Below are 27,305 nucleotides of genomic sequence, written 5' to 3' on the forward strand. Positions count from 1 at the left end.
GTCCTCATAATTACAAAGTAATTAAATTTCAACTTAGTGTACAGTCATTCATGAGGCATTTTTTCATAAAAAGGTTTGTGTCACTGTCTTAAATCAGGTGCACAAGGTGATCACTAGCTGCAGGCATGACAAGGAAAAAAAAAATGCTGGAAGTTGGTTCCACCTCTACTTGACGTCAATGTGAGTTGGGGATGAGAATGGGGCGGAGACACTGCGCATGGCACTCTATCACATCACCCCCTGGGTGAGGGGAGTAGGAGGAACATCAGATTGCTTAAATTTTTTTTACTGCACTATCTTCGAGATCGGCCTACATTTTTAGACTGCAATAGCTTTGAGACAAACCCACATTTTTAGACTACACATACCCATGGGAACAGCTTTAGACTGCACTACCTTCAAGATCGGTCGACATATTTAGACTGCGCCATCTCCGTGATCAGTCCACAAAGAGGCTAGAAACACGCATACCTACGCGGAAAAGTGAGGGTATCTTGCTAAGAAAGACATTCTCTTTAAAGACTGTTCCTTCACTATCGCTAACAGGACAAGGTGCATTGAACATTTTGTCAAACAGGGTAGTACCTTTAGTAAGGTGACTGTATGTAGCAATACTGTGCAGTTTGTAGTGAACAGGAGTTATACTGGGTAAGCAGATGGTTCAATTGACCTACAGCTCCATGTTCCCGGTTTTTTTCTTGTCGCTGCTGTACATGCCCACAAAAACAAACCGCGTGCACAAATGTGTACACCGAGACTTAATGGGAGGGAATGAAGAGGCAAGTGATACCAAATGCAATATAAAATTTAGTCTCAGGAATACTCCAAACTTCCATTAGAAATAATATAATTAAATGAATTGTGAATGTAAAACACTTAACTGTTCTAAAAAAATGTGAGGCTTCGCACGCAACATACTATCGCCGCACATAACAATACAAAAGAAAGGCAGCAGTGTACTCCCTGAATGATTTGTTGCCAACTTGCAGAAGAATACATGAGCTACCCATGATTTACATGGTAGATCAGCAGATTCCCCTCTAGAAATTTTCGTATGCAGCTCTGTGCACATGGCTAGCTCTTGAAGCATAACATAAGGTGCAACAGGACCACAATGCTGAGGCAAAATCCTTGTGTCAAGTACAAGAAAAACACAAAGTTCACAAAAGTTTGCATGTTGGGTTTTCACTTATTTTCGACATGATGTAATTCTGTCTTGCAAATAAACAATTAACCAGCTTCAGCCAGATGTTTCCATAATCTACAGCATCAAAATGTGTCTTTTGCTTTTCTGCCCTTTTCTGCCCACCCCCCACATACCAACCCTGCAATGTCAGCTATGGAGTATTCAAGGAGCGTAATCTATGAATCTATTTTAACATTTAATTTTAGTGTCCCTTTAATTTGGGAAGAGATTTGTAACACATAATTCTTCTGCATCAAGGTCATAGGTATGTACACAAATCTCACCTTTGTACTGGCTCACCGTTGTCAGCCAGATTGCAGGATTTACTTCCACCTCAGAAGGTGGGATCAAAATGGAATGATGGCCTGAATAAACACTAGAACGAAACAAGCAATGCATCAGTGAAGAGCAAGGATACATTACGTGAACAGCAGATAATGAGCATTTCTTAGATTTACAATGCCATTCAATTATATTTCAAAACGATCATTAAATAACAGTGCTGATCATGTCATTGCACAACACCACAGATATTCTCACTGATGTGGCCCTTTCTGTTCAGGAAAGGAAAACTAAAAAAAAAAAGTTACAGGCTAAAATTCCAATTAATATTCTCTTAAATAATCAAATAGCTTTGGCAAGATGTCACAAACTACTACATCACAGAAACTGTTTTGGGGAATTTGGAGGTGGTGTTCCACCCTGTATTTCACTTTAATATCTCTTTCTAAGTCACTGTTCTATTTCTGAAGGGCCATCTTAGCAATCTACACTTTAATATCTCTTTCTAAGTCACTGTTCTATTTCTGAAGGGCCATCTTAGCAATCTACATGAACTAAGTGCCTTCCTAATAGGTTGGCAAATACATTTACATGTCTGGTACACTTTTGTTCCTTTCTACAAAATACACTTATTAAAAGCAATGAAATAACAGTTGTGATACTGCCATTACCTGCGTTATACAACTTTCAAATACCTAGAACAATGACTCAACGGTTACAGTGTAAAGAACTGTGGTAAACTTCGAGCTGTAGTCAAAACTGCTCCTTATTGCTTTGGCGTATGAAACACTTAAAAAGCTGAATGCAGCAAGTATCCTTAATTTATATGCACAAAAACGAAGTTTATGAAAGGTGCAAGAAGGCACAATAAGAGCCAATGCTATGTCGAGAATGTCATGTGCCAAATGGGCGTTATTCAAAATTCCACTTTTATGCTGGTAAAGAAAAATGCCATATAAAAAAGCAAAGACGCTCAACCATACAGGGCAGAAGTCGACCAGACTCACCTGTTTAGGCACCAAAGAACAAACCCAAGGCCACAATACGGGTCGAGACACAGGGCAATGTGCCGGGAGGGGTACAGCTCACAGGCTAGCTTCATGCTCCGGCAGAGTGACGTTGCAGCTGCATGTGACATCTGAAATAAAACAAGGAGAGTTGGGTCAACAGTCTCAGCCAACCACTGTGCACTTGAAAAAAAAAAATAGCAGCTTCCTTTTTCTTTTAGCAAAGCTTTCAAGACAGAGGCAATCCTCTGCATCAAAGCAACAGACACGCACACTTTTTTGCCACCATGTGCAAAGAAATGACAGAAATAGCTGAACCATCCTTATGCAAAGGAAATGTAATGTTTTTCATGGCTGCGCTCACAACAACACACTCGAAAAACTTTTTCCGATTCCAGTGGTTTCAATTGAGAAGGACGAAGGACATTATGATCTGATAAGTAAGTGGAGAAAGTGAGGAGGCACTATAACATTGTGGAAATGTTCTTGACAAGGACAATATCAATGCACGTGCAGTGACTGGTCAATGTATCCACAGTGGACAGTACACACAATTCTAATGGCAAAAGAATAAAGCTGTAAAACAAGTAATTTTTTTCCAGCCACTTGAAGTCTCTGCTGACGGCAATGGACCTGTTTATGGTGGCTCAGTGGCTATGCAATTTTGCTGAGCACAAAGCCATTGTTTGATTTCCAGCCGCAGTGGCTGCATTACAATGAAGGGTAAAATAAAGAAATTTTACTGGGCTTTGGGTGCACATTGAAGAATTCTAGGTGGTTCAAAATATTTCAAAATATTCTAAATCAATATTTAGCCGTAATATAAATTTTTGACACCAGTGTCGGCTAAATATGAGCCAAAGTTTCCGTAAAAAAGAGCTTCTTCCACAGTGTGTGACGGCCCCTGCAGTCGTATGGTCGTGCCGACCCATATATTGTTTGAAAGAGCAGTCCCACATCTTCATTTTCCCACCACCACAGGCTACGTCCACACATTGGCAGTGAAGAAATTCTGCCTTAAAAAGAAGACCCTTTGTGTGCTGTAATTGGTCGACAAAGGCACGTGACCCTCATCTAGCTACGCCATTGGCTAGAATGGCGTCGTCTGCATCATTCTGCGGCCGCTGCACACACGCCATGCGTGCCAATGAGGTTTCCCACGCTGACAGCGATGCCGACTCCTCATTTTTGGCGCTTTTTAAAGTTGCCGAAGCGCTATCTTGGTCTTCAGGGCACACAGAACCATAATTTTAACAGTAGCATGTAGCTACATGTGTGTATACTACACAATGCTAGGAGCAGATTTTTTAATTTCGCTTTTGTAAATTTTAAAATTGGCTACTCATTGGACCACATGATTGCCATGTATGGAGATTGAACTTCAAGCTGCTGTAAAATTGGTAATAGCTGCAATATAAAAAAAGTTGTCCTACAGTTATTTTGCTCGCACTTTGCAGTATCCAGTCGTATGTCTTATAAACATTCTGGCTGATACTTTTCTTACAGTTGTTATGATAAACAATGGGTGATTAATTTTAATTGTATCTAGAACCACTCAGTTAACTTAAAATGTAATTAAATTTTTGAAATCAGCATGACAAACTCCATCTGGGTGACAATTTTTATTAAATTTAGTAAAAAAATAAAAAAAAGTTTCTAAACGCCTCTTTCCTCTTTAAAGAAGTGCAGAGTGTATCACTGAACTGAACAAGATGAAGCCTCGAACTGCTTCGAATGCATCCACATGGAGTAACATTAATATTCCTGACATGCACAAATGTGCCTGAAACATTCTGTAATGAAAAAAGTGAAGTAGATAATGCTTGTTTCATCTCATTTAAAACACACCAAAGAAACTGAAAAAGTGAGAGTTTTGGTTGCACTAATCGTACACTTGTGGAACACAAAGGGCCGACTTTTGTTTCCCCATGGACAGGCAAAATTCCTGCTGACTTCAATCTTGAAGCTGAAGAGGGTCCTCTCCAAATTTTAACTGTCTATCTAGTTATGAGCTTGTCATAGGTAGTTAAGCCGAAGAAGCTATTGTAACGCAGCTGTTTTAACACTTGCATACCTTTTGTCATAGCTTAAACGAGAGAAAAGAGAGCATCACCATTTCTGCTTATCCATGCAGTCCCATGGCTTGTAGGTTTACCTTTCATATTAAGTGGTGTTCACAGTGAACATGCTTTCAATAATTTGGTGTAAACACGTGCAATTCTGTTAGAACTACCACACATTTCAATAAGATTTAAAAAAAAGAAAGTTAATTTGAAAAACTTCATATAAACCATTGTGCAGGTTTATTATTACTGCATCTCAAGGTAAAGTGCCAAAGTATGCAAATCATTTTTTGACCCACTGAATGAAGGTTGGCTGAAGCAACTTATTTGACAGCTTCAGGATGCTTCTCATGAAGCACAAAGGTATGACTTACCTTTATTCCAGCAAGCATGCCAGTAGTACTGACACTGAAATCCAGATAAGCAATCATCTCCGGTGTTGGGGCTCGATAAATGCTACTAAGCTTCTTTTTGGGTAAGTCATCAGTCTCCAGAATCATTCGCCAGGACTTGACATCCACTACATTGCTCGCTTCCTGAAAGGGAGAGAAATAATTTTAAAAAAGGATGCAAGCACTGCTGGCACTAAACATAATCTAAAGCATCATTTAAACTTAGCACTTGCTTTTGCAGGTGAGCTGTTTATTTCATAATTTTCATCATACATTGAGCCAGTGTACTGCTGCTGAAACTCTAAGCTTCTGTTGTGCTTGTGCTCTCTACCCACAAATGTTTCTGGCCTATTCACGTCTCACAGCATGTCTAAGGATGTGCATGGCATGCATTCAAGGTCACTGAAGATATGAAATTCGCGCGAGCTCAGGGAGGAACTGAGGGTTATAGACCTTTTATCGAGCGAGGAGAAAAGTATGGCAACCAGCGTGTCACCAGCTTTTCCTCCTCTCTGCATTGCGCGAGTCAATGTGGCACTGCTTGAACGCGTTGCTGCAACATGCTGCATAACGATACGAAGGTGTTTTAGCTCATTCTCCGAAAAAGTTATGCGATGTCAGTTCATACAAGGTCATTGGAAAACTACTGTGTAGCCTTTGAATGCAGCAGTAACATAGTAGGTGGAAATTTCTTTCAACTACGCAAACATGTGACATGCATCACCAGCAGCAATGTGTTTATTGTGAACTATCTTAGATGCCTTGTTTTCCTCTCGAAGAGCAGTGGCATCTGTCGATTAAAAATTGGATTGGACTGGATTAGAAGAAATGTCATTAGCTGATCGGTTGGTATTGCCAACTGAATTCAACCCCAAAATATCTGTAAGCACCAAATTAGGATATCTGCATCTGCCACCAGCATGATTCTCATGCATTTCAAGTCTACTCAGCTATTCTTATGTTAAGCCTCCATTATGAGGCCAATAGCAGGCTCAATACAACAATCGCTACAATTTGTAAACCAACCTTATGCTCCAGCATGCTTGCTTACCCTGCAAAGCAGTAATATCCAATAGGGATCAAATAAAAATAATACGACTGCTATTTGTGCAGACACAATTTCCACAAAACGGGCGAGTGTGCTGCAGACGGGCTGAACAAGACCTAACAGAAAAATAATTTTTGAACCCCTTAGGTACATAACTGCATGCCCACACTATGGCATGCATAATCAGATCGCAGTTCTGGCACATAAAACCCCAGAAATAAATTTTATTTCATCCCCTTGTGGTTTGTACAGTGTTGAAAAACGCTTGTATAGAGTAGCCAATCGGCTGATTTGATTGCCATGTTTCACAAGAAGGAAAAAAAAGGGAAAAATAAAAATAAATTTTAAAAAGAAAAAGAAATGAGCCCTGGCTAACACAGCACTAAGACCACGCACGATCATGTCACATGCTCAGTCCATGCTTTACAGAACAAACACATTTAGATCTATAACCCAATGACTACCGCTATGCAGCTGCTTCAACACTAGCGCTGTTCACAGGCAGCTGCTTGACCACTCGTGGACAAGTTTTATTCACACTGTATAATATGCTGTTGCAGATGAACCCACTTATGACAACATTCAAGTGCCAAGAAAATCCACTTGTTATAACCGATAATTGGTTGACTGGTTTGCATGAAAAAAGCAGAGGAGACAAACATCCATACACTTCAATTAGACAGAGATAAGTACAGTTGAACCCACTTATAGCATAATGGTTGTAACATAATCGAATGTAACAATGAGCAGGCCTAGTGCTGTGAACTTTTGTGTGTTTTCTATGGTAAAATAAATCACTTTCTATAATGTTCCCATGCCACATTACTGGCTATACCAACTGAATCTGGCTACTGAGTGTCTTTGGTGAAAGGAAAAGGAACGCGAAATCCAGGAGAAGAAAAAAAAGCACTGGCTGCTTCACCACACCTGCCTTTCTGTCACGCACCCCGCACGGCATGCCTTCGTCACCCTTTCCATCTCCTTTCCACCCTCCAGCAATGGCAAGAGGGTGGAAGGGAGACGGGAGTGGGGTGCACAAGGCCAGTGATGCGACACAAAGGCGAGTACTGAAGTGGCTCGCAATTGTTTTTTTTTTCCATGAAGATTTTGCATTCTTTTTCCTTTCGGCGTGCACACCCAGTAGCCATATTTAATTGTTATAGCCAAAAATGTGGCACAGGAGCATTGTAGTAAGTGGTTTATTTTATCATAGACCACATACAAAAGTTGATGGTGCATCGGCTGCTGATTGCTATATTCGATATATTGTTAAAACCGGTATTGTTATAAGTGGGTTCAACTGTAATACTAACTGCAACTATTTTGTTTGTAACAAAAAATTGCGCCCAATGAATGAGGTATTCATGCAATATATCTGCAGATAACAATTTGAACGCTTGTCAAAGCCAACAATAGAACTTATTCCAGAGCAGCAAAGTACTCATGCTGTTACCATCATTGTGTATGTTTCATAACTACTCATTACTGTTAAAACACAGCTTAGAACTACAAGGAGAATGTTGCATAAGGATATATTCATGAAACAAATTCTAAGAAATACCCAACTGATCTCCGAGGCTGACTGTAGGCTAAAACACGTGCCCACACATCACAATGGGTGCTACGTCCGCCTCAGTAACACCAGAACCTCTAACCATGTCAACGTAAATTGCTTCAGTAGGTCTCAAGCAAATATTTCAAAATATAAGATGCCACATCATAAGATGCAGACCATGTGAGCACTAAAACAACTACCAGCAAATCCCGCCAAGCATATATCTGGCATACAACACAAGAGTTTTTGTTGTTGTTTCAGCTGTCTTTCAATTTTCACTTTTGCTGATGTAAGCTTACAAACAGGTTGTGCACGGAGCTGCATACACCACATAAGCAAATGTTTGTTTCTCCAGTTCATCCTTCACACTGACGAGCTCATGTCAAAGCTTTCAGGCTGGGACATGCACTATCTGCATGTAATGAAGGCACAAAAAAACAGGATACTAATGAAGAGCTGCAATTTTAGTGCTGTAAAGTTATGGCTTGCCATAGTAAGCACTGTCTTACAGCAAAAAATGTGTAAAGCTGCAGTGTGCAACAGGTGAACTCTATCATTGTACCGTTTATTACCTTTGATCGCAGGAGCTTGGTGACAGGTGCTGTTGAAAGAACAATCACAGACTTGCTGACATCAACAATCATTCGAACAGTTGGCAAGGTAGTCTGCAGGTTCTGCGGGTGTGGTGGTCTGATTGTCACTGGAACCACACCTGCATGTGTAAAAAATAAGTTCTTTGATGCTGGTCCTCTCTAAAGTGGTGCACAGCTGGGTTGTGGAGATAAGAACAGCCATGTGAGTGTGCTTTCAACATTTTTTTTTCAATTCATGCATTTGTTTCACTAAGAAAAGGCTTAACTGAGACTAGGTAAGAAAAGCAATTTCTGAACTTATGTGGCATCAAAACTTGAAGACATGTTTAATTAAAATGAAATTCTGGGATTTTACATGCCAGAATCATGATATGATTTTAAGGCATGCCATGAAAACATGTCAACTAAAACATACAAATTTCTGCATCACCAAACCGTTTGTGCAATATTTGGGCAATTACTTGCACTGAAATTAAATAAGGTCCCTTTGTATGTGGATATGCAAAATTTTCAAAAGTAACCTTTGTCTTCTTGGGCAGCAAGGCAGAAATTGGGTATTATACTTCCAATTTGTGTTTTTTTTCTGTTTAGCTTCCCCTAGTGGTATGGCTTTATTCTCTTCTGGAACACTGTAATTCTGCCAGAGATAGCCCGCCCAAAATGAAAAGCAAATTGAGTCAACATAAGGGGTATATTAACTTTTAGCGTTAGTCACTGAAAAATGACAAACAGTCTAGAAATATTAATCAATCAATCTTAAATAGCTTTAGAAAACTGAAGCTTGCTTAAGTGATTAGTTATCCAGTCAATAAATCCAGACAAAAATTAGGTTTTCATAATTTAGTAGACTGAGTAGTGCCAGCTGGACAATGAATTGGGAGAAAGGAACACGGTACTAAAATGATATGCTGAGCATGTGCAGAAACCCAAAACTCAAATGTCACTCAACTATGTGCAATCACATAGCCTACCAATGCACTTGAGAACTACATGAGGAGAAAATATCACTTATCAAAGGTGTGACATTCCTTTTATCATATCCGCTACCACTAGCATAGTCGATCACCATGCAATGAGTGATATCTCCAAAGGTGATCATAAAAGATATGGCTACTGTGTAGCCACATGAGCTCATGTGGCGCAAGAAATTTGGCCATGAAGCTCACCTGTTTAGATGAAGCACTACAGTTGAACCTCGCAATAACGAAATTGGCAGGGAATGTGAAAAATTTTGCTTTCGTGAGAATTTCGTTGTTGTGAAAAGAGACAGCACAGATAGGTAATGCATCGCAGAACAAAAATTTACTGTCAAAATTCTGTTAGCCTACTTTGGCAAGCTTTGCTCGAGGATATAGAACCGCATTGCCGACAGTACGAAGTGCGCCGCATGCGTCGACCAGCAGTGGCAGTACTGCCATGGCGCAGTATTCTCGGTCAATTGCTTTTGGAGATGCGATCACCTTTGCGAGATTTTGCGTAATTCAGCACCAGATGCAGAGCAACAGCGCATGCAGCAGCATTTCTCCAGCGCACGCTTTTGTCCGTAGGCGCCGACTCGTGTGGTGGCGAGTGCAAAAGTGATTGTATCTCGTGTACCTGAAGGCAAATGATCGAGATAACGGCCCTTTCGTGCAAATCTACATCCAGCACCAAATCAGCACGTGATGCCTGTTGGGTGGCACCAAAACCAGCGTTCTTGAAGCAAGGGATGTGTACTCCCGGACAATCGCTCAATCATGGCCCAATGTGTGACACTCCATATGCTGCGACCGCCATCTCAAGCGCCATAAACAACTCCATGTCGGCGGGGCATGGATTTTCTTGTTTGTGCTGCATTTTTCTAACCGAGATGCATATTAAGCAGTGCACTGCTGCAATCAGTGATTGTCGTTCGAAATGCGTGATCAGTTTGCATTTAGTTTCACCTCGCGCAATTGGCCTAGGCCTCACTGAGTCGTCAGCTGCGGAAAACGCAGACTGAATGTGCATTTCAAATAACAATCTACGATCTGCATGCAAAAACTGTCACCACATGTCGGTAGCAACATGCGTGCCGCTTCTAACGGGCGATCAACAAACAAGATGGTGGCCATGCCATGTTTCCAGCGCACTGATCGCTTTCAGTGCTTGGTTGTTCTTGTGAACAAAAATGGTGGCGCCCATGCAAATGTAATGTGGTAGTATTTTAAGCAATTTTAGTGCAAAACAATCACATTTGAGCACGTTTTGGAGCCTGCTAGCCTTACGCAAGTAGGTAATATGCAGAGTTACATTCCGGCAAATTTCGCTGATGCGGGATTGCAGTACAGCGACATTTCTTTGCCGAGAGGTATGAAATGCATTGAATGCTATGGGCATTCACCGGGGATACGAAAATGTTTCATTGTCGCAAGAACTTCATTGTTGCAGGATTTCGCTATTGCGGGTTTCAACTGTACACACAAAAAAATTTTGCGTACACAAACCTGCTGCACACAGTGGTACACAACGCTGCCGGCATTATGTTCCAATGAGCAATAAAAAATGGCGGGCTCTGCGGCTAATGCATTAAACACAGTTCCTCAAAAATAACTTCCAGAGGCTGCCACCACATGTACAGTGCAGGAAGTAAAAATGACTAGCACACGAGAACAGTGCCTGTTGGCCAGTTATATCATGCTAACATCACGAAACGCACCAATGAGCATGCAACAGAAGTGTCATCGAAGTGCATTCAATCATTACCTGCAGCTGGTAAAAGACACAACATGCACACTGCAGTGAGGCTATTGCTAGGTGTGTGTGCTAAATTTCAACACCACTCAGGTACTGCTCAACATTAGTTGAACTGCTTTACCAGCTGCATTGGGATTTTTGCCCTTCTCACTTCATGGTTCAGTCTGTAGATTGTCTTACCAACGTAAAGGCACCCATAGAATGCACAGATGAGATCGATACCAGGCGGGTATATAAGTGCCACATGATCTCCCGTGTTCAATTTTCCCTTTTCAAGCAGCAGACATCCTACCCGCTCAGCTCGCTTGTGCAGTTGAGAGCAGGTCAAACTAGATGCAGTGTTGCCCTGAAATTTGAAAATGAGTTAAGGTGAAACAATGAAACTGTGATGTGAACTGGCTGAGCAAATCAACTTCCAAGAAAAGGAGCTTTTAACCCAGCTGTGTAAGCTGAAAAAGAGACATTACTCAAGGGTGCCTAAGGCTCACACTAATGCCTACTGTCCTTTTCTCAGGAACTTTTTTTTTTTCACAGACATAGCATCTCATTAGGACTGCCTGCCACTGATTACAATCTGGAAGAACCTAGATGTACGTCATGGGAAAAAAAAAAATCATCAGCCCTTTTACTCTGTGAAGAAGGATAAGCAGTGAAGCTGTTTTACCTCAATTGACACATCTATGTATATATATAGGTATTTATTATTATTATTATTATTATTATTATTATTATTGAAGGACACAAACAACGAATACATATTTTGACTACTGAACAAGTCATTCTTATTCTTTTATGAAGCAGTGACGTGTGCAAGTACCACTGCATGGCAGACGGGAATTCCACAATATTTACAACTTCACAATAAACTACGTGATTATGAAAAGTAACTGAAACTCGGCGTAATGATAATTTTTCATAATGGCCAATTTCAGTATGATATTTTCTGTGATATCTATTATTAAAGGTAAATGAAACTCGTCGTAATGATAAGAGTCGTCATAGTGCCCAATTTCAGTATGATATTTTCCAAGATACTTACATGAGATTGAGAGCTACAGAGCATTCATGAGAAACTAGAGACGGAAATATTTTCGTGTCAACACGACGCGTAGATGGATGGACATCGACCACCAACGGAGGGTAGCTATATACAGGATCGCTGTAAAATATCCTGCATATCCTAGATAAGGCTGATAAATTGAAGTGCAGTGCTACATGCTAAAGGACATAAGCAGGCCTTTTCCTCACAATTCTCTTATTCTGCTTTTACCTGATCTGTTAAACTTAATTTATAGCAGGACCTGTGAATAGTGCACCAGAATAACAGATCACTTAACCAGTGAAATTGTTGCTGCTCACAAACATATAGACTACATCACGGCTGTACTCAGTTTCACACTTAGCAGGCACCATTGTGGAAGCTGGAGTCATTTTTCACACTACCTACACTTGTGACTAAAAAATAGCGCATCACACATGGCCAACAAAACATACAGAACAATATGTGACTGAACATAACATTAACTTCATATGTCGCAGCTATAGTATACAGGGTGTCTTTTTTTATCTGCACCAAATGTTTCACATTAGGGCAATGTAAGGTGACCTTATGTTTACCATACAAGTTTCCATATTGGAAGCCTCTTGATAAGGAGCGATTGGTGCAGCTACACGCATACAAAGCTACGAAAATTAGCTTCAAATTATTTATCTTAAATGGCTAATGCATTTGAGCAGTTGTAAGTTCATCCTCGACTTAATCTAGCTGAATGGTGAAATTTTGGATGACCAAATTCTTATAAGAGCTATGCTAATGATAATTTTATTGTCACAGGTTTACTGATAGCAAAACCGACTAGGAAAAAATTGTGCAGATCCCACGCACTGTAGGAATCTATATTATGCAAAGAATTTTGCAGGCAGCTGGCTATGCAGCATTGTTTGGGGTTCCAGAATGCGTTACCAGGTTTTGTGTGTGTGATGCGAGTACAGTGAACTAGAATTAACATGAGTTTGTGTGTGATGACAGCAAGAAGATGATGAGGGTAACGATGATTGCATGAGTTCTTTGAACGATCAAATTCATGTGAAAGAGCAGCATCGAGGCACAAGACAGGTAAGGAATGCAAAAACTAAATGCTTAGTGATGGCAGCATGTGGTATCACTTGGAGGACACAGACGGATGACTTGACAGTGAAACTGGAGCACAACCTGCAGGCCCATTTATAGCCATTCGGACAAGTGGCGTGGTGCACTGCTCGTCTTGGCCAAGCTGTGATGACACTGTCATAGTGGAATTCATGGCAGCTTTGTCATACTCGGACACAATGTGCACCAGAAAAGAGCAGGTCTCGATGTCTGATTAAGTGGCCTGGTAAGAGGAGAAGGGCAATGAAAGTCCGGTACGAGCTTCAGGAGAAATGAGGAGGTGGCGTGCTGCTGCCTGGCGTTCGGAAACCAGCGCTTGTGAAAAACTAACTTTCCTATCATTGTTTGAATGGATGCAACTCCCACCCAATGTTCTGCTGCAGAGATCATGGATCTCTGCAGCAAAACATTGGGAACTTAGAACATGGAAACTTGGAACATGGAACATTGGAACATGGAAACTTAGATCTTCTTATGCATGCCACCCTGCTGGAGCGCAGGTAGTATGCAACAATCAGAGGCAAGAGTATGATTACAAAACTGGAATAACGATGCAATGACCATCATGGTATCATGAATACGAGTCAGTCATCGACCCAAGTTAGTAGACAACTTGGTCCACTGGGGCTGGCATAACTTCTTGTCATGGTAACAATGTAATGCTGTGCATGCATGCATGCATGACATGAATTTATAGAATTTTTGTCACGATGTCATGACATTCATGGGAATCATGTAATGGCTTGACATACAGGCATGCCATGATATGCATTCATGACATTCATGACATTCATGCCAATCAAGTTATGACATGCATGTCAAAACAAGCATATCCAGAATATATGAAGTTAAGCAAATGCGTGTCATGACATTCACTCCATTAATGATCATCATCATCATCATTTATTGGTCCTTAAAGACCCCTGGAAGGGGCATTACATAACGGGGGGCGGAACAATGAACACAACAACGTAGACCACTGTCAAACATTGTCACAATCAGTGATCAGCAGGATATATACAGAAGAAAAAGTACAAAAAACACTTTAAATAAGCATTAACAAGTATAAAAAAAATAGCAACAGTAAGTAAACAGAGGCAAACAGAAGCAGGCAAGAATTTTCACATCGTGTTTTCAAATAGGATGTCAGCAACTGCCGGAACTTATATGGATCGCTTTTTATTACAATATGGTCTGGTAATGAATTCCATTCTTCAATTGCAAGAGGCAGAAATGACTTATCAATGGGTTAGGGGAGCTGTGCAGACATAGAATGCTCATGAAGTTGAAAAGACGGCGTGATGTTCGGAGAGGTGGAAGCAGAAGAGAGTCCCAAAGCGAAGGAAAACAGAAGTATAACTTATAAAATAATGACAAACAGGCGATTTTTCGTCTGTGCGTCAGAGGGTCGATGTCAAGCGATAATTTTATATTGGAAACACTGGAGTGGGTGTTGTAGTCAGATGAAATATGTCGGGCTGCACGGTTTTGAATGGCTTCTAGGCTATCGATTAGGTAAGCCTGATGTGGATTCCAAATTGGGGAGCCAAATTCTACTTTGGTTCGGACAAAAGTTTTGTAGGCTAGACTGCGAATAGAGGGAGGGGAGAAGCTGAGGTGCTGTCTGATGAACCCAAGTGATTTCGATGCATTAGCTGCGATCTTCGTGATGTGCTCGGACCAAGTGGATTTGCTGGTGATGCGAATTCCAAGATAACGGTAAGATTCAATTTGGGAAAGGGTGGTTGAGTACAACGAATATGGGTAGCTGAGGTTAGTGGGCTTGCTTGTTACCTGCATGTATTTGCACTTTGATATATTCAGCTTCATTAGCCATGTTGAACACCAGTCTTCAATTCTGTCTAAGTCATTTTGAAGCAATAACTGATCATTGGAAGTGGTTATGCGGTGGTACAAGACGCAGTCATCTGCAAAAAGACGAATGCACGATGAAATGTTGGAAAGAAGATCGTTTATGAAGATTAAAAACAAAAGTGGGCCGAGCACCGAGCCCTGCGGGACACCAGAAAGAACTTCAGTTGCAGGCAAATGATCATTATCGATAACAGTGAATTGACAACGACCGGATAGAAAACAAAGAATCCATGTTAATATCAGCGGATCAAGACACAAGCATGAAAGTTTGGCTAAAAGGCGCTGATGGGGTACACGATCGAAAGCATTCGAGAAGTCGAGATATATGACGTCCGTCTGAAATGAGGAATCTAAATTTAGGAGAAGATCGGTTGTGAAATGGAAAAGTTGGGTTTCGCATGAGTAACCGGGTCTGAAGCCGTGCTGGTTGGGAAAAAAGAAGCTGTTGGATTCAAGGTGAGATGCAACTTGTGAATATATTATATGCTCCAGTAGTTTGCAAGCAATGCATTTTAGTGAAATCGGTCGGTAGTTAGAAGGATCAGAACGGTTACCTGCTTTAAAAACCGGTACTACCTTGCTCAGCTTCCAGTCGTCTGGAATTGAGCCGGTAGCAATCGATTGCACGAATATTATTTGCAGAAACTGGCTTGATATGTCCTTGGTGCATTTCAGTATCTTAGACGATATATTATCTGGTCCAGTGGCGCTTGAAACTTAAAGGCTTTCAATAAGTTTTATGATACCATGTGTAATGATGATAATGGGCGGCATCTATGAAAACAGAAACTTAGATAGGGGAAGGATATCTAAGGTCGGTTCATTAGTAAAAACTGAGGAAAAGTAAGAATTCATTACATCACTGCGTTTGTCTGGTGGAACTTCAGAACCGTTATTGTTAACCAATGAGATATTATGTGATGATTTAGTGGCGGGAGTTAAAAGTTTCCAGAATTTTTTTGGATTGGAGCGAATAATGTCCTGTAAATCCAGATGATAAAATTTTCTTTATGAGCATCGCAAAAGTTTTGTGTAATCGCGAAGACAAGAGAAATACCTTTCCCAACGCAAAGTGCTAGCCGAATGTTTTGCTGCCTGGAAGAGTCGTTTCTTTTTATTTGAGAGTTTTCTGAGGGCATTAGAAAACCAGGGTCTGCTGGCATCGCTTCGAATGCAAACAAGGTGTACATATCGGTCAACGAGTGATAACAATTTTAGTTTGAAAACCAGCCGATTTTCATTTACTGTTCTGGAAGTGGAGGACATGCGGAAGTAATGAAAAAAACTTGTCCAGCTCGATGATAATATTCTGAATGTCAGCCTTCTTATAGTCTTGGATATATTTGACAGATGGTTGACGAGTAGGGATGGGTACAGACAGTTTGAACAATAAGGAGCAATGATCGCTGAAACCGGGAATGCATGATAATGACTGAATGGATTCAGGGTTCGAAGCAAGAACAAGGTCAAGAGTATTGTTTTGGCGGGTTGGCATGTTAACTATTTGTGTAAGATTGAAGGTAAGAACTAAATTAATAAACTTTCGATTGGCCACTGTGCATCGATAGGTCAAGCCAGTTAATGTCAGGGAAGTTGAAATCGCCACAAAGTAAGCACCTCGCACGGGGATAGCGGGCCTGAAGATCCAGTAGGATGTCAGCATCCGGGGCACGATAGCATGCAATTAAAATGACTGCACTGGAAGGCAGTGTTAATTTCAGAGCAACAATCTCATGATTACTGATTGGTAAGACACAGAAAGAGGGCACACTCGACCTCACGAAAACAAGCACACCGCCACCCCTCCGCCCCACTCTGTCGTGCCTGTACACCGTGAAAGATTGCACATCGTGTAGCAACTCATCATTTGAGATATCAGAAGTTAGCCAGGACTCAGTAAATATTGCTATGTTAGTACTGCTTTTATTTAGGAAGGCTTCAACAGCGTCTTTCTTCGGCAGCTGGCTGTGAATATTGGCTAGAAGAACCGCCAAAGTATGATAAGTCGGTGCGAAGTATCTCACGCAGGGTGACTGCGGCCGGGGGCGTGGCGGCGACCCGCAAGCGGGTGGCGATTGCTATCTCATGACATCTTGTGCGAATAGTGCTTTTTGGATTCAAAGCGGATTCGAAGCGAATAGTAATTCTTCTCAAATAATTTCGAAGCGAATACTTCGAATAGCAGCAAGTAAAGAAAAAAAAGAGGCAGAGGGCTAAGGTCTGGGATTTATTCAAGGAAAGTACACTTGATTATTTACGAAAATCTACAAGTTTTCGTGCAATAACACTAGCTGTTCCACATGCTGGGATTTGAAGTGCTCTCTTCTACAGCTTACAATGGCTCCTGCAGTCGAAAAAAGCCTTTCACTTCTTGTCTGGGTGGCTGGTATCGAAAGATACATACAGGCAGCTGCAACCAGGACTGGGTAAAGGTGGCTGCCCTTGCTTTTCCACCACACAAGGGGGTCTTCGGACCGGGAAAGAAGGGGGGCCTTCAAGTAACCAGCAACCTCATCCGAGATTGTACAGCTTGATGATGTGCACGCGAACTGAAGTGTAAAAGCACTCCACACAGAGTCCCCTGATGGGTCTGCAGAGCAGGTGCTGTTCTCACTTGTTGCTGTACCATGTTGATCAACTGTGTGGGGATGCGCGACTCTCACGCATCCCCTGATATGATGTTTTCCCGCACGGCTCGCGTGGCCTGGTGCCCGCGGCGGTCGGAGTGGTACAAGCGCGGTGCGAGAGATGGCGCGAGTGTCGTGCCGCTGCGAGGTTACTTGGGTGCGGGAGCGGAAGGCGCGCTTCCTCTGGGATTTGGGACAGCAAGCGGGACGGACGTGCCGTGCTGCGCGTGCGCCGACCCACGCTTCTGCGAGACCGTCTCACGTGGCCGCCTTGGAATGCGCCACCGTTCGCGTGACAGTACGCGCAAACGACCAGGCGTTGGGATCCAGCATGGGGCGAACATATTCGCTTGCTTCCGGTTGCGGTGAGTCGGACTTCTAAATTTGTCGCACGCCCATCGGCATGTTTTGTGGATAGCAACTCGGCTAGCAGGCATTGATCTATGAAAGGTGCAATAAATGCCCTTGTGATTGTTTGCACTACTGTGTTGTCGTTCCTTTGTCCCAAGAGTACGGACTCTGTCTCTGCCGCTGCGGCAGAGACAGAGTCGCCCACTAAATGCAATCGACCATACTACCAAGCCGACGAGATGCGTTTTTGTACGCCTTTGTTCCGAGTATAGTTCTGTTTTCCTGGCTTGGTTTGGATTGGATTGGGAAAAGTATTATTGAATCCAAAACCGAAACTTCCGAAAACGCCTTCTCCCTGCCGCGTGTGGCTATTCGTTCGAGCCGAATACTTCGAAATTTCTTAATAACAAAATTCGAATCGAAGCAAAAATCGAATAGCACATTATTTGTTCAGCTATTCGAAAATATTGAATATTCCCACAAGCCTACTCATTTATAATATTGATGTCATGCCATGCATGTCACATCATTCATGTCATGACATGACTGTCATTCATGTCAGGTCCATTTTTAACAATTTATGTAATCAGGATATCCATGACACGAATGAAATCACAGGACATGCGTCAACTGAATGACATGACATGCATGTCATCGCATAATTGTCATGAATGACATAAATGACATGAGTTGACGGCATCGAGTTCATTTCTTTACCTGTATATGCATCAGCATATGGGTGACAAGACATCTTTGTGTGCTTTCAAATGTTTATCTCACAAGATACAGAGTGTCCACTACAGTGGACAATGCGCACTAGCTCCAGTGAGTGTAAGTGCTGACTGTTTTTTGTTCAAGCAGGCGAAGTTCCTACCACCACATTAACAAACAGAAGCTTGAATATAAAACTTCGCATGCAGCACACGTTACTCCCCCCCCAAAAAGCTATCACTTTTGCTAGTAATGTGAAAGTATACCTTGTAGTGGCATAGCCAGGAATTTATATTTTGGGGAGGGGGTGGCTGGGCAGGCAAGTGTTGTCACACATCACTTTATGCTACGTATCCTGATGTGCAGGAATTTGGGGCTGGGTATAGGGTGTGCTCCCCTGGCTGCACCCTTGATACCTTGCATTCTGTGCAGTTTTATGTCAATTTGTACTTGCCAAACAATATTTTACATTCTTGTTCTGCACATCATTTCTGATGTGAAGAATGACTGACATTGCCATAACGCATCTGGTGGCAGCTAAACTAGCTTTGACAGATGGCCTTCATTTTGCTGCGGCAGGAGCTACTGGTAACTCATTCGATTGTTTCTTCCTATTATCCAGCTGGATAATTTAATAAACAAAGTCATACTACATGAAAATAGGAGGCAAATATAACAAACAATCCAACTAAAAGTGAAAGGAGCAAGGACTACACTACACAGAAAATGCTCCCACGTGTTCTTGTCATGCATGGTGTCCACTACAGTGGACAATTTAGAAGATATTTTCCATAGATATAAATTGGTTTCACACTGCCACAATATTTACACGTCTTGCCTCCAAAGGTTTCTTCTATCTTGTGTAGACAATTAAATGCAGTAAACCACAATGTCACGAGAGTTATAAGTAAAGTGAGGGGACGCATGCGACTTACCAGCCGGAGCAAGATGACACTATCCCTGAAGCCAAGTTAGGGAAAAACAGTGGTTGGTGGCACCTTTTAGGGCAGCTCCCAAAAATTCTGTTGTCCACTGAAGTTGACACTATGCACACAAGCTTCTCGGGAGCACTAAACTTCCTAATTATCAAGCACTTCAATCAAATAGTTTTTTGAAACTAACAATTTATGTTTCAGAAATTCTGCACTGTTTCCATAAGTGGTTATCAACTATAATATGTTGGTGACAATTATTATCCACAAAATGGCATTGGTGTTGAATTCTTCAGGTAAGATTGATTTATTATTATTTGATTTCAGCAAAGCTTCTTACCTTGTTCCGATAGCCAAGCTTCTCAAAACACTTAGGAACTATAGCCTTCCAAATTTCATATTGATATTGAACTGAATAAGGTTAATACTTAGCTAGAAGGAAATAAATGGCTTCTGCTCTATGCTGTTGTATGTTACATAAGGCATTCTCTAACGTAGTGCACTTGGCCGCATTCTATTCTATTAATGTAAGTTAACAATATAACTTCAGCCATAGACCTGAGTGTCCACATCAGATTATTCACAAATGACTATATCATATTTCGAAGGTGGTGTCCCACAAAGATAAACTAGCTTAAACGACAGTTTTGAAGGCATCTACGAATGGTGTTCAGAATCGTAGGTGAGATTAAATTAAGAGAAAACCACATAACTACGTGTCAAAAACAAAAATATCTATTTGATTTCACTTACACTATTAATGCATTCTGAACTAAAATTCTTGCCAACCGTATTCTCAACCAAAACAGAGGGCTTAAAATATTGGAAGCAAAAAAGACGTAAAAACATGACTTAGCACACTAATAACTCCATGCATTATAGCTATAATATATGAAGACATTATTCTATAGACGGCATAGCTCATCCAAGCCAGTTCATCATGAAACATGTGGAGTCACAGACTTCATTGATAGTACTAATAATTGCACAGCTTTTGCTATGTTGCCTACTCAGTATGAAACAGTTCAGACTGCAGCTGCTGTGACAGCTCCTGTGTGAACAAGGCAGGAGAGGAGCATCGCACCTTGGCATTGAGCAGAGTGAAGACAGCATGGTCAGCTGTGGTAGTGGCTCTCCAACGCAGGATCTCAGAGATGAACTGGTACTTGCGGGCTGTATCGCTGTCCTCGTCAATGATGCCAATATCCCGTCCTTGGGCCACAGCGAGTCGCACCCCTTGCACCATGTTGCCCACCATCACAGATGCCGGGCCCACTTCTGGAAGGGAACAGCCCTTACCACCTCCCATGCAAACACACTGCACCCACTAAAACAGCCACCACATACTCAGCACCCAAACCAGAGGCCAGTTCACAGCTGAGCAGGCATAAATCACAACCAAAATCTACACGATAGCACATTTCAAGTTGCAAAGACTACTGCAGAAGCAACAGACTAGTTGTTGAGAAAAGTCAGCAGACAAGTTATACAAATAACAAAGCACTATAAACAATTTGCCAGCTGACAAATTGTGTATGAAACATTTTAATCATATCTAGAAGAGACAAGTAAACAAAATGAAAAAAAAAACCTCAAGCTATTAAAAGTATTCAACACAACATTTTAAAAGTACATAAAAAATCTATTTGTGCCATCAATACTGTATAAGAGACACTTGCATTATTTTTTTTATGCCATTAATTCTACAAATTATTAGGTAACTTCATTACATCTTCTAACTCCTGGTAGGTGGGTGCAAAAACAGAACTAAGTAATCAACTACAGTAAAACCTCGTTAAACCGTACCCGCTTAAACAGTAGTTTCGGTTTAAAAGTAGTAAAGTCAATTCCCCGACTCAGAGGCCATTGAACATAATGTATTTTGTATCCGCATTAACCGTACCAGCTTATTGCGTACGCATCGGTTAAAACGTAGCGTTTCCACTTTTCGTCGCGCAAACATGGCGGTGCGTCGTCTCCATCGGGCGGCCCGGCAGAACAACAAGCCTCGGAGATCGGTACAACGGCCTCCAAGCGCCCCGTGCGTTTGCATGTGAAGCCGCATCAACATCAACATCATTTCGACGCCGCATGGACGCCATGCCAGAGAGCGTTGTGGAAATAAATGAGGCGTTGGTTGTGGCGTCGTGCAAGCGAGGACTCGCGTCATGTCAAAGCTAGGATAAAAAAGACGCCGGGTGCTCAGCATAGAAGAAAAATTAGACATCGTCCGTGCTACCGAACGTGACACGAAGAAGTCGGCGCTGGCCTGCGACATGGATCTGCTGTTGACTACAGTGTGTGGCATTTGGAATGCGAAGTTGCTCGGCAGCGCTGCTGCGACCGCGAAGAGATGTCGGCTACGAGGTTCGACTATTCACCATCGTTGCCGCTGTTGTTGCCGAAGTGTCAACTAGCGACAGTGATGAGGACGACATGGAAATCGACAGCACGGGCTGTTCAGGCCCGACAGTGGCAGAAGCTGCGCGTTACGTCAGCCTCGTGAATGCGATCGTCGCAAGAACAGGGGCGCGATAACGTAACTATTCCAAACGAAAAGTTTTCCGAACTCCGGCACCCGGCAATGAAAAAGGTGCCACGGGACTTATGCAGCACTACTGCGCGCGTGCACGGAGAATACGTAACGCCAACGAGGAATCTGTCGTGCCGTGCGAGTGTTTGCCGAGAAGAGGGGGGCTGGCTGAGAAGCTGGCACGCAGCTTCAGTAAGTTTGAGGCCGCTGTCGTCGTGCTAGGCCGCCGCGACATCAAACGAAAATAACACTTACGTCCCGCGAAGTGAATAAATACTGCATGTTTTTTCCCCTTTCATCACACTCTCTCTGAGTTCCGTTATCGACAGGTAAGTGGGCGATCTCATGCTATTTCGCTTAAACAGTACTACCGTTTAGTACGTACTTTTTCCGAGCTCCGGCCGACTACGGTTTAACGAGGTTTCACTGTACCTGAGAAATCACAATCATAACAAAAATTGTATGCGAATTGTATGCGAATCATCACTTACAACAATGCTCGATTCTTTATAAAAGTAACCCTGCACAATTATTAGAACAATGCAAAGCTACTGAAATGTATGTTTTGTATTTTGAAGTGTAAATTACACATGCAAAATTTTGGTGTACCTATGGTTACATATGTCCCTTCCTGCTTCAACCCTTAGGACCCAGAACACAGGAATATGGAAAGATACCCTCAAACAACCTTTCAAATTTTTCCTATTCATATCTAATTTCCAGCAAAAGCTTAAAAAGAATGAGAGAAGAAAAAAGATAAAGCAAAAAAAGAAACCTCATGTTTGTTTTACAATCTGCACACATTTAATTTAATGTCCTTCATTGATGGTTTGATACTTTTCAAAATTGAGGGATAAAAAATTTGATACTTCCTTAAAAATTTATTTTAACGCTGCACACCTAGTACTTTCATGTCCTAAACGGCATGCCATCACCAGGATGACACAGCATTCCTGACAGGAAAGTAATAGGGGCGCAAAGACAATGAAAGGAAGTGCAAGCAAGTTAGATGACAATTACTGTTTGTGGACAAGATAAGCTACAAATGGTGTAAAAGTTCTTTAGAGTGTGAACGCACCTCATAATTTACGCTATGACAGCAAGAGGACACATTCATGAGAGAAACAAGGAAGCAAGATAAGTGCTAGTCCCATTTCCTTCTTTGTCTTCATGAACCACACATCACACAATCCTTTCACATCACTCATGCTTACTCAGCAACACACCCAGTGACATATAAGATGGTGCTCTGTTTCCACAGAGATTCATAAGTTGCCACAGCTGCAGTGAAGGTGACCATATCCTATCTTCATAAAAATGAAGCCAATTGTGCATACTGCAAAATCTCCATGGAGCTACATCCAATAAAATCACTCATAGTGCTATGTAAGCCTCTTGTCGAGCACCCTTCTCTTAAATGGTTATTTTAATGTCAAAGCAAGCTGAACTGTGAACTGGCCTGAAAAAAGCCAATTTTTATGTCAGTAAAGCACATGCCAAGTTTACTTTTTTTTTTTCACACAGTCTTTGCTACTAAGACAAAAAATGCAAAGCCACTAGCCATAAGAAGCCAGATAAGGAAGAAAAAAGGAGAAGCACACCAGCATGCACACTCACATACATATGCACATGCAGAAAATATTAGAAATGAAAGCAAGTTTAAACAGAAACTATACATCTATACAAGCATCTATACAGAAAATTATGATCATACTATCTTAGCTCAGAGCCTGGTTCTCTGAACTACTTCTAATTAGGCTACTATGTATGGAATAATAATTCATGTAGTGGTTGTCACCACTGTTCACATTATGTGTATCCTATTTTAATAAATAGGAATATTGAAGTAAACGACCCACCACAGTAGCTTAGTGGCAATGGTGTTGCATTGCCGAGCTTGAGGTCGTTGGTTTGATCCCAGCCACGGCGGCTGCATTTTGATGGGGGGCAAAATGCGAAAACGCTCGTGTACTTAAGTTTGGGTGCACATTAAAGAACCTTAAGTGGTCAAACTTGGTGTCCCACTATGGTGTGCGTCAGTTTTGGCACCTAAAACCCCAGAACTCTTCTTCTTTTTCTCTTTAATGTTGAGGTAAAAGGTACAAACAAGAAACGAAACAAGCTGCAAATGAATAGGGCTCCAGGTGCTGTCAGCACATACCTTTTCATTGCCTCACATAAATAATGAGTGCTTCAGGTAAGCCTAGTAACAATCCAAGAATTAGCTGTTGGTACAATGTAGCCCCTTTCCAGAGCCCAGATGAATAAAGAAATAGATGTATTTAGGAAAAGCTTTAGAATTTCCAAGTTAAAAGTCTTGCTCTAGATTTTTTTAAATAAATTTTTTAGGACAAGACTACAACTTAGTGTACTCGTCCCTTCAGCTGCACAGTGCCAACTGTAGCGCTTGCTCTCTATGATGATAGAGACAAAGTAAGAACTCAAATAAATACTTATATGCTGTGCAGGTACCTAGCAAGCTGCTAATTTATTCAGAAGCAAGATTACAAGTTGTGAAAAAAAAAAGAAAGAAATGCTACACTGTTTCGTGGCATAACAATGCATAGATGGCACTTGCATTAAAAGTAACTTGCGAATAAAGCGTTCACAACCATAATCAGCAAAATATGCTGCACAAATCAAGCTGCTGTAAAGGTTTTGGCATGAACAAGTCAATAGCCATTGTTCATTATTTTATTCAGCACATTTCTGTAGTACTGAATATATTGAAGCGGGAGGGATCATGCTGCCAAAAGCACTGCCATGAAACAAGCAATGAGCAGCTGCACAAGCAATCAGCTCCACTTTTTTAGTCTGGCCTCCTGAGATGTGAATACTTCTGAATAAAACTGCTTTGTGCACGTGTGGTTTGCATGATTTGTGTGCCTTCACTGATTAAGTATGTTGGGTCTGTAAATGACCATCATTTTTTGCCATGACTGCAAAACTATTATATAACCACATTCCTCGTCAAGAAAGTCCACAGCTATTTCTACATAAACAGGCTTAAAGCAACATCACAGATCCTTAGTATAGCCCTTGAAAACAATAATAGAGCCTACAGTGGTGCTCTTACAGGCAATGTACACTGGTATCATTTGAATGCAGGCAGTCCTCGAAACTACGTAGGCACAGAATAATGACTTAGCTGTAATTACCACAAAGTTGTATTATTTGCATCTAACAATTTCTGATACCTTTACAAATATGCACCTCCAAAGTCATCTTTACTGCATTAACTCTGTAACAGTTTCAGCCAGTCTTTTTCACACTGTTGGTCACGACCACCAAGGGAACCTATTAGTGAAGAATGATGGGGAGGTATTCTGTAAGTGTCCACCTAGTGGACTGTCCATTTCGGCCGTTCCCGATTGGCTAGGGCCACTCGTATACTCCTCGCTCGCACAGCTGCATCCAATCAGCAGCGGATGAAATGGACAGTCCACTAGGTGGACTCTTACACAATAGCCCCCCAGAACTGGCGAGTGAACTTGAAAACAAGGGCAGCAAATGGTGTCATGCCCAACCTGCTATTCTGAAATGTGTAAAAACTTCTTTGCAATTAATAGAGATATCTAATATATTCAAGAAATAAAACATTGCCATTTGTTCAGAACACACAACCAAGCAGAGAGCTTCGGTTCAGTGAAGAAAATCGCAGCTCTTAGACTGCTCTGCACATTCTATCTAACAGCCAGAATGGGCAACCAAATTGGTCAAGATATATATTAATGCTACATCACTTTCCAGTGATACCATTGCACCTGGGCAAAAACCATATGTACTCTTAGGTGCATACAGCCATAAGAACTTTATTCTTTTTTTATGGCATACTCATCCAAAGCTTGCTTCTCTATTGAGATGTTAATGAAGGCAAAATACAAGTTGCAGTTCGACATTAAGATGCACAGAAGGCTTTCGTATAGAAACAATGAATATTTCTCTAACAGGAAACTAAATTAGCCACCAGGACTGGCCATCCCTGGATTTTTTTTTTTTAATACTGCTGCTAAATGAAAATGTATGGATGTTTGGTCCTCATGCAATATAAACGTTGGCACAACCCACTCAAATTTTTGCTAGTATGTCAAATTAGTCATTCTCATTGTGCTCTTACAGCAAGGTCCATAGGATTTGCCTATGAACCTCTGTATACCTGGACTGACACACAGAAAATCGTAGCAATAATCAGTTTGTTCATTTGCATGTTGTTTGACACTATACAGTGTGGCATGAACACATACCTGCAGCATATTTACACATACACATTTGCTAAAATAAATGCCACGTGTATGATAAAATGTGACAGTATCCCTTCATACTTGATGACCCAAAGCATTCTACTAAAATAGATGATGGTCCTCCTATTCTTTGAAGTTGTAACTTATACCAAGCTTCTTTCCCACATTACCAGATAATATACATGTCCTCGCTCCTTCCTACACTCTTACTAGAGCAAATGGAGGCTTCAATTTGCATGTTCAGTGTAGTAAGTCTCGATAAATTAATTTATACCCCACCCCATTCACATACTTGTTTTCAATGAGCACTAAAACACAACACTATTGAAATTCACGTGTCTAATTGGCTGATTTACGCAAGCATATGGATGACACCTAATAACACCTCGTGGATTTCAATCATCCTAAAAAGTGCATACATGACAGTGGTCTAGCACCGGTTCATTAGAGCCATTTCAGCCCTTCCAGTTTTACATCTACTGTTCATAAAGCCGCGACGGACGCGAGTCAATAGGAAAAGTACGACTGAGTCCGGCTATGGAGATGACCTGCCCGTCCCTTCGGGCACGGCTCACGGGAGTTATACCTCGCCGTGCACGAGGAGTTCGTCACCCCGTCTGGGCCCTTTTAGCATTACGATGCAGTGTTTCAGAATTTGGTGTGTCATGTCCGCCCAGTTGCTTAGTGGCTATGGTGTTGGGCTGCTAAGCACAAGGTCACAGGATCGAATCCCAGCCATGGTGGCCACATCTCGATGGGGGCAAAGTGCAAAAACACCCGTGTACTTAGATTTAGGTGCATGTTAAGGAACCCCAGCTGGTATAAATTATTCTGGAGTTCCACACTATGGAGTGCCTCAAGTTCGGAACGTGGTTTTGGCATGTAAAGCCCCATAATTTAATTTTTAAATTTAATTTTGGTGTGCCATGAAGATGGAAAACTTTGAGAAGCATTGGCCTAAGTGATAAAAAGGCCATTAGGTAAGGTTTTTTACAAGATCTAAAGTACAGTTCGCTGGTAGAGAAAAAAAAATGTAAGCAACACC

At 41.5% G+C, this 27,305-nt stretch overlaps 1 protein-coding gene across 10 annotated transcripts in view; it reads right to left on the reverse strand.

Moving 5' to 3' along the window:
* Positions 1 to 27,305, reverse strand: part of DIP2 (disco-interacting protein 2) — a 349,848-nt gene that overhangs the window by 35,878 nt on the left and 286,665 nt on the right. For 9 of the 10 annotated variants that reach the window (XM_070531319.1, XM_065449303.1, XM_065449311.1 and 6 more), the window contains 6 exons: positions 20,571 to 20,764; positions 11,022 to 11,187; positions 8,106 to 8,245; positions 4,913 to 5,074; positions 2,476 to 2,606; positions 1,471 to 1,562 (listed from right to left, as the gene is read on the reverse strand). In XM_070531319.1, the coding sequence (XP_070387420.1) occupies positions 1,471 to 1,562; positions 2,476 to 2,606; positions 4,913 to 5,074; positions 8,106 to 8,245; positions 11,022 to 11,187; positions 20,571 to 20,764 (885 nt within the window). The remainder of the gene's footprint in view (positions 1 to 1,470; positions 1,563 to 2,475; positions 2,607 to 4,912; positions 5,075 to 8,105; positions 8,246 to 11,021; positions 11,188 to 20,570; positions 20,765 to 27,305) is intronic. The other variant, XM_065449284.1, reaches the window with a different exon arrangement.

This window comes from Dermacentor albipictus, chromosome 1, assembly GCF_038994185.2.
Source record: "Dermacentor albipictus isolate Rhodes 1998 colony chromosome 1, USDA_Dalb.pri_finalv2, whole genome shotgun sequence".
Taxonomy (NCBI): domain Eukaryota; kingdom Metazoa; phylum Arthropoda; class Arachnida; order Ixodida; family Ixodidae; genus Dermacentor; species Dermacentor albipictus.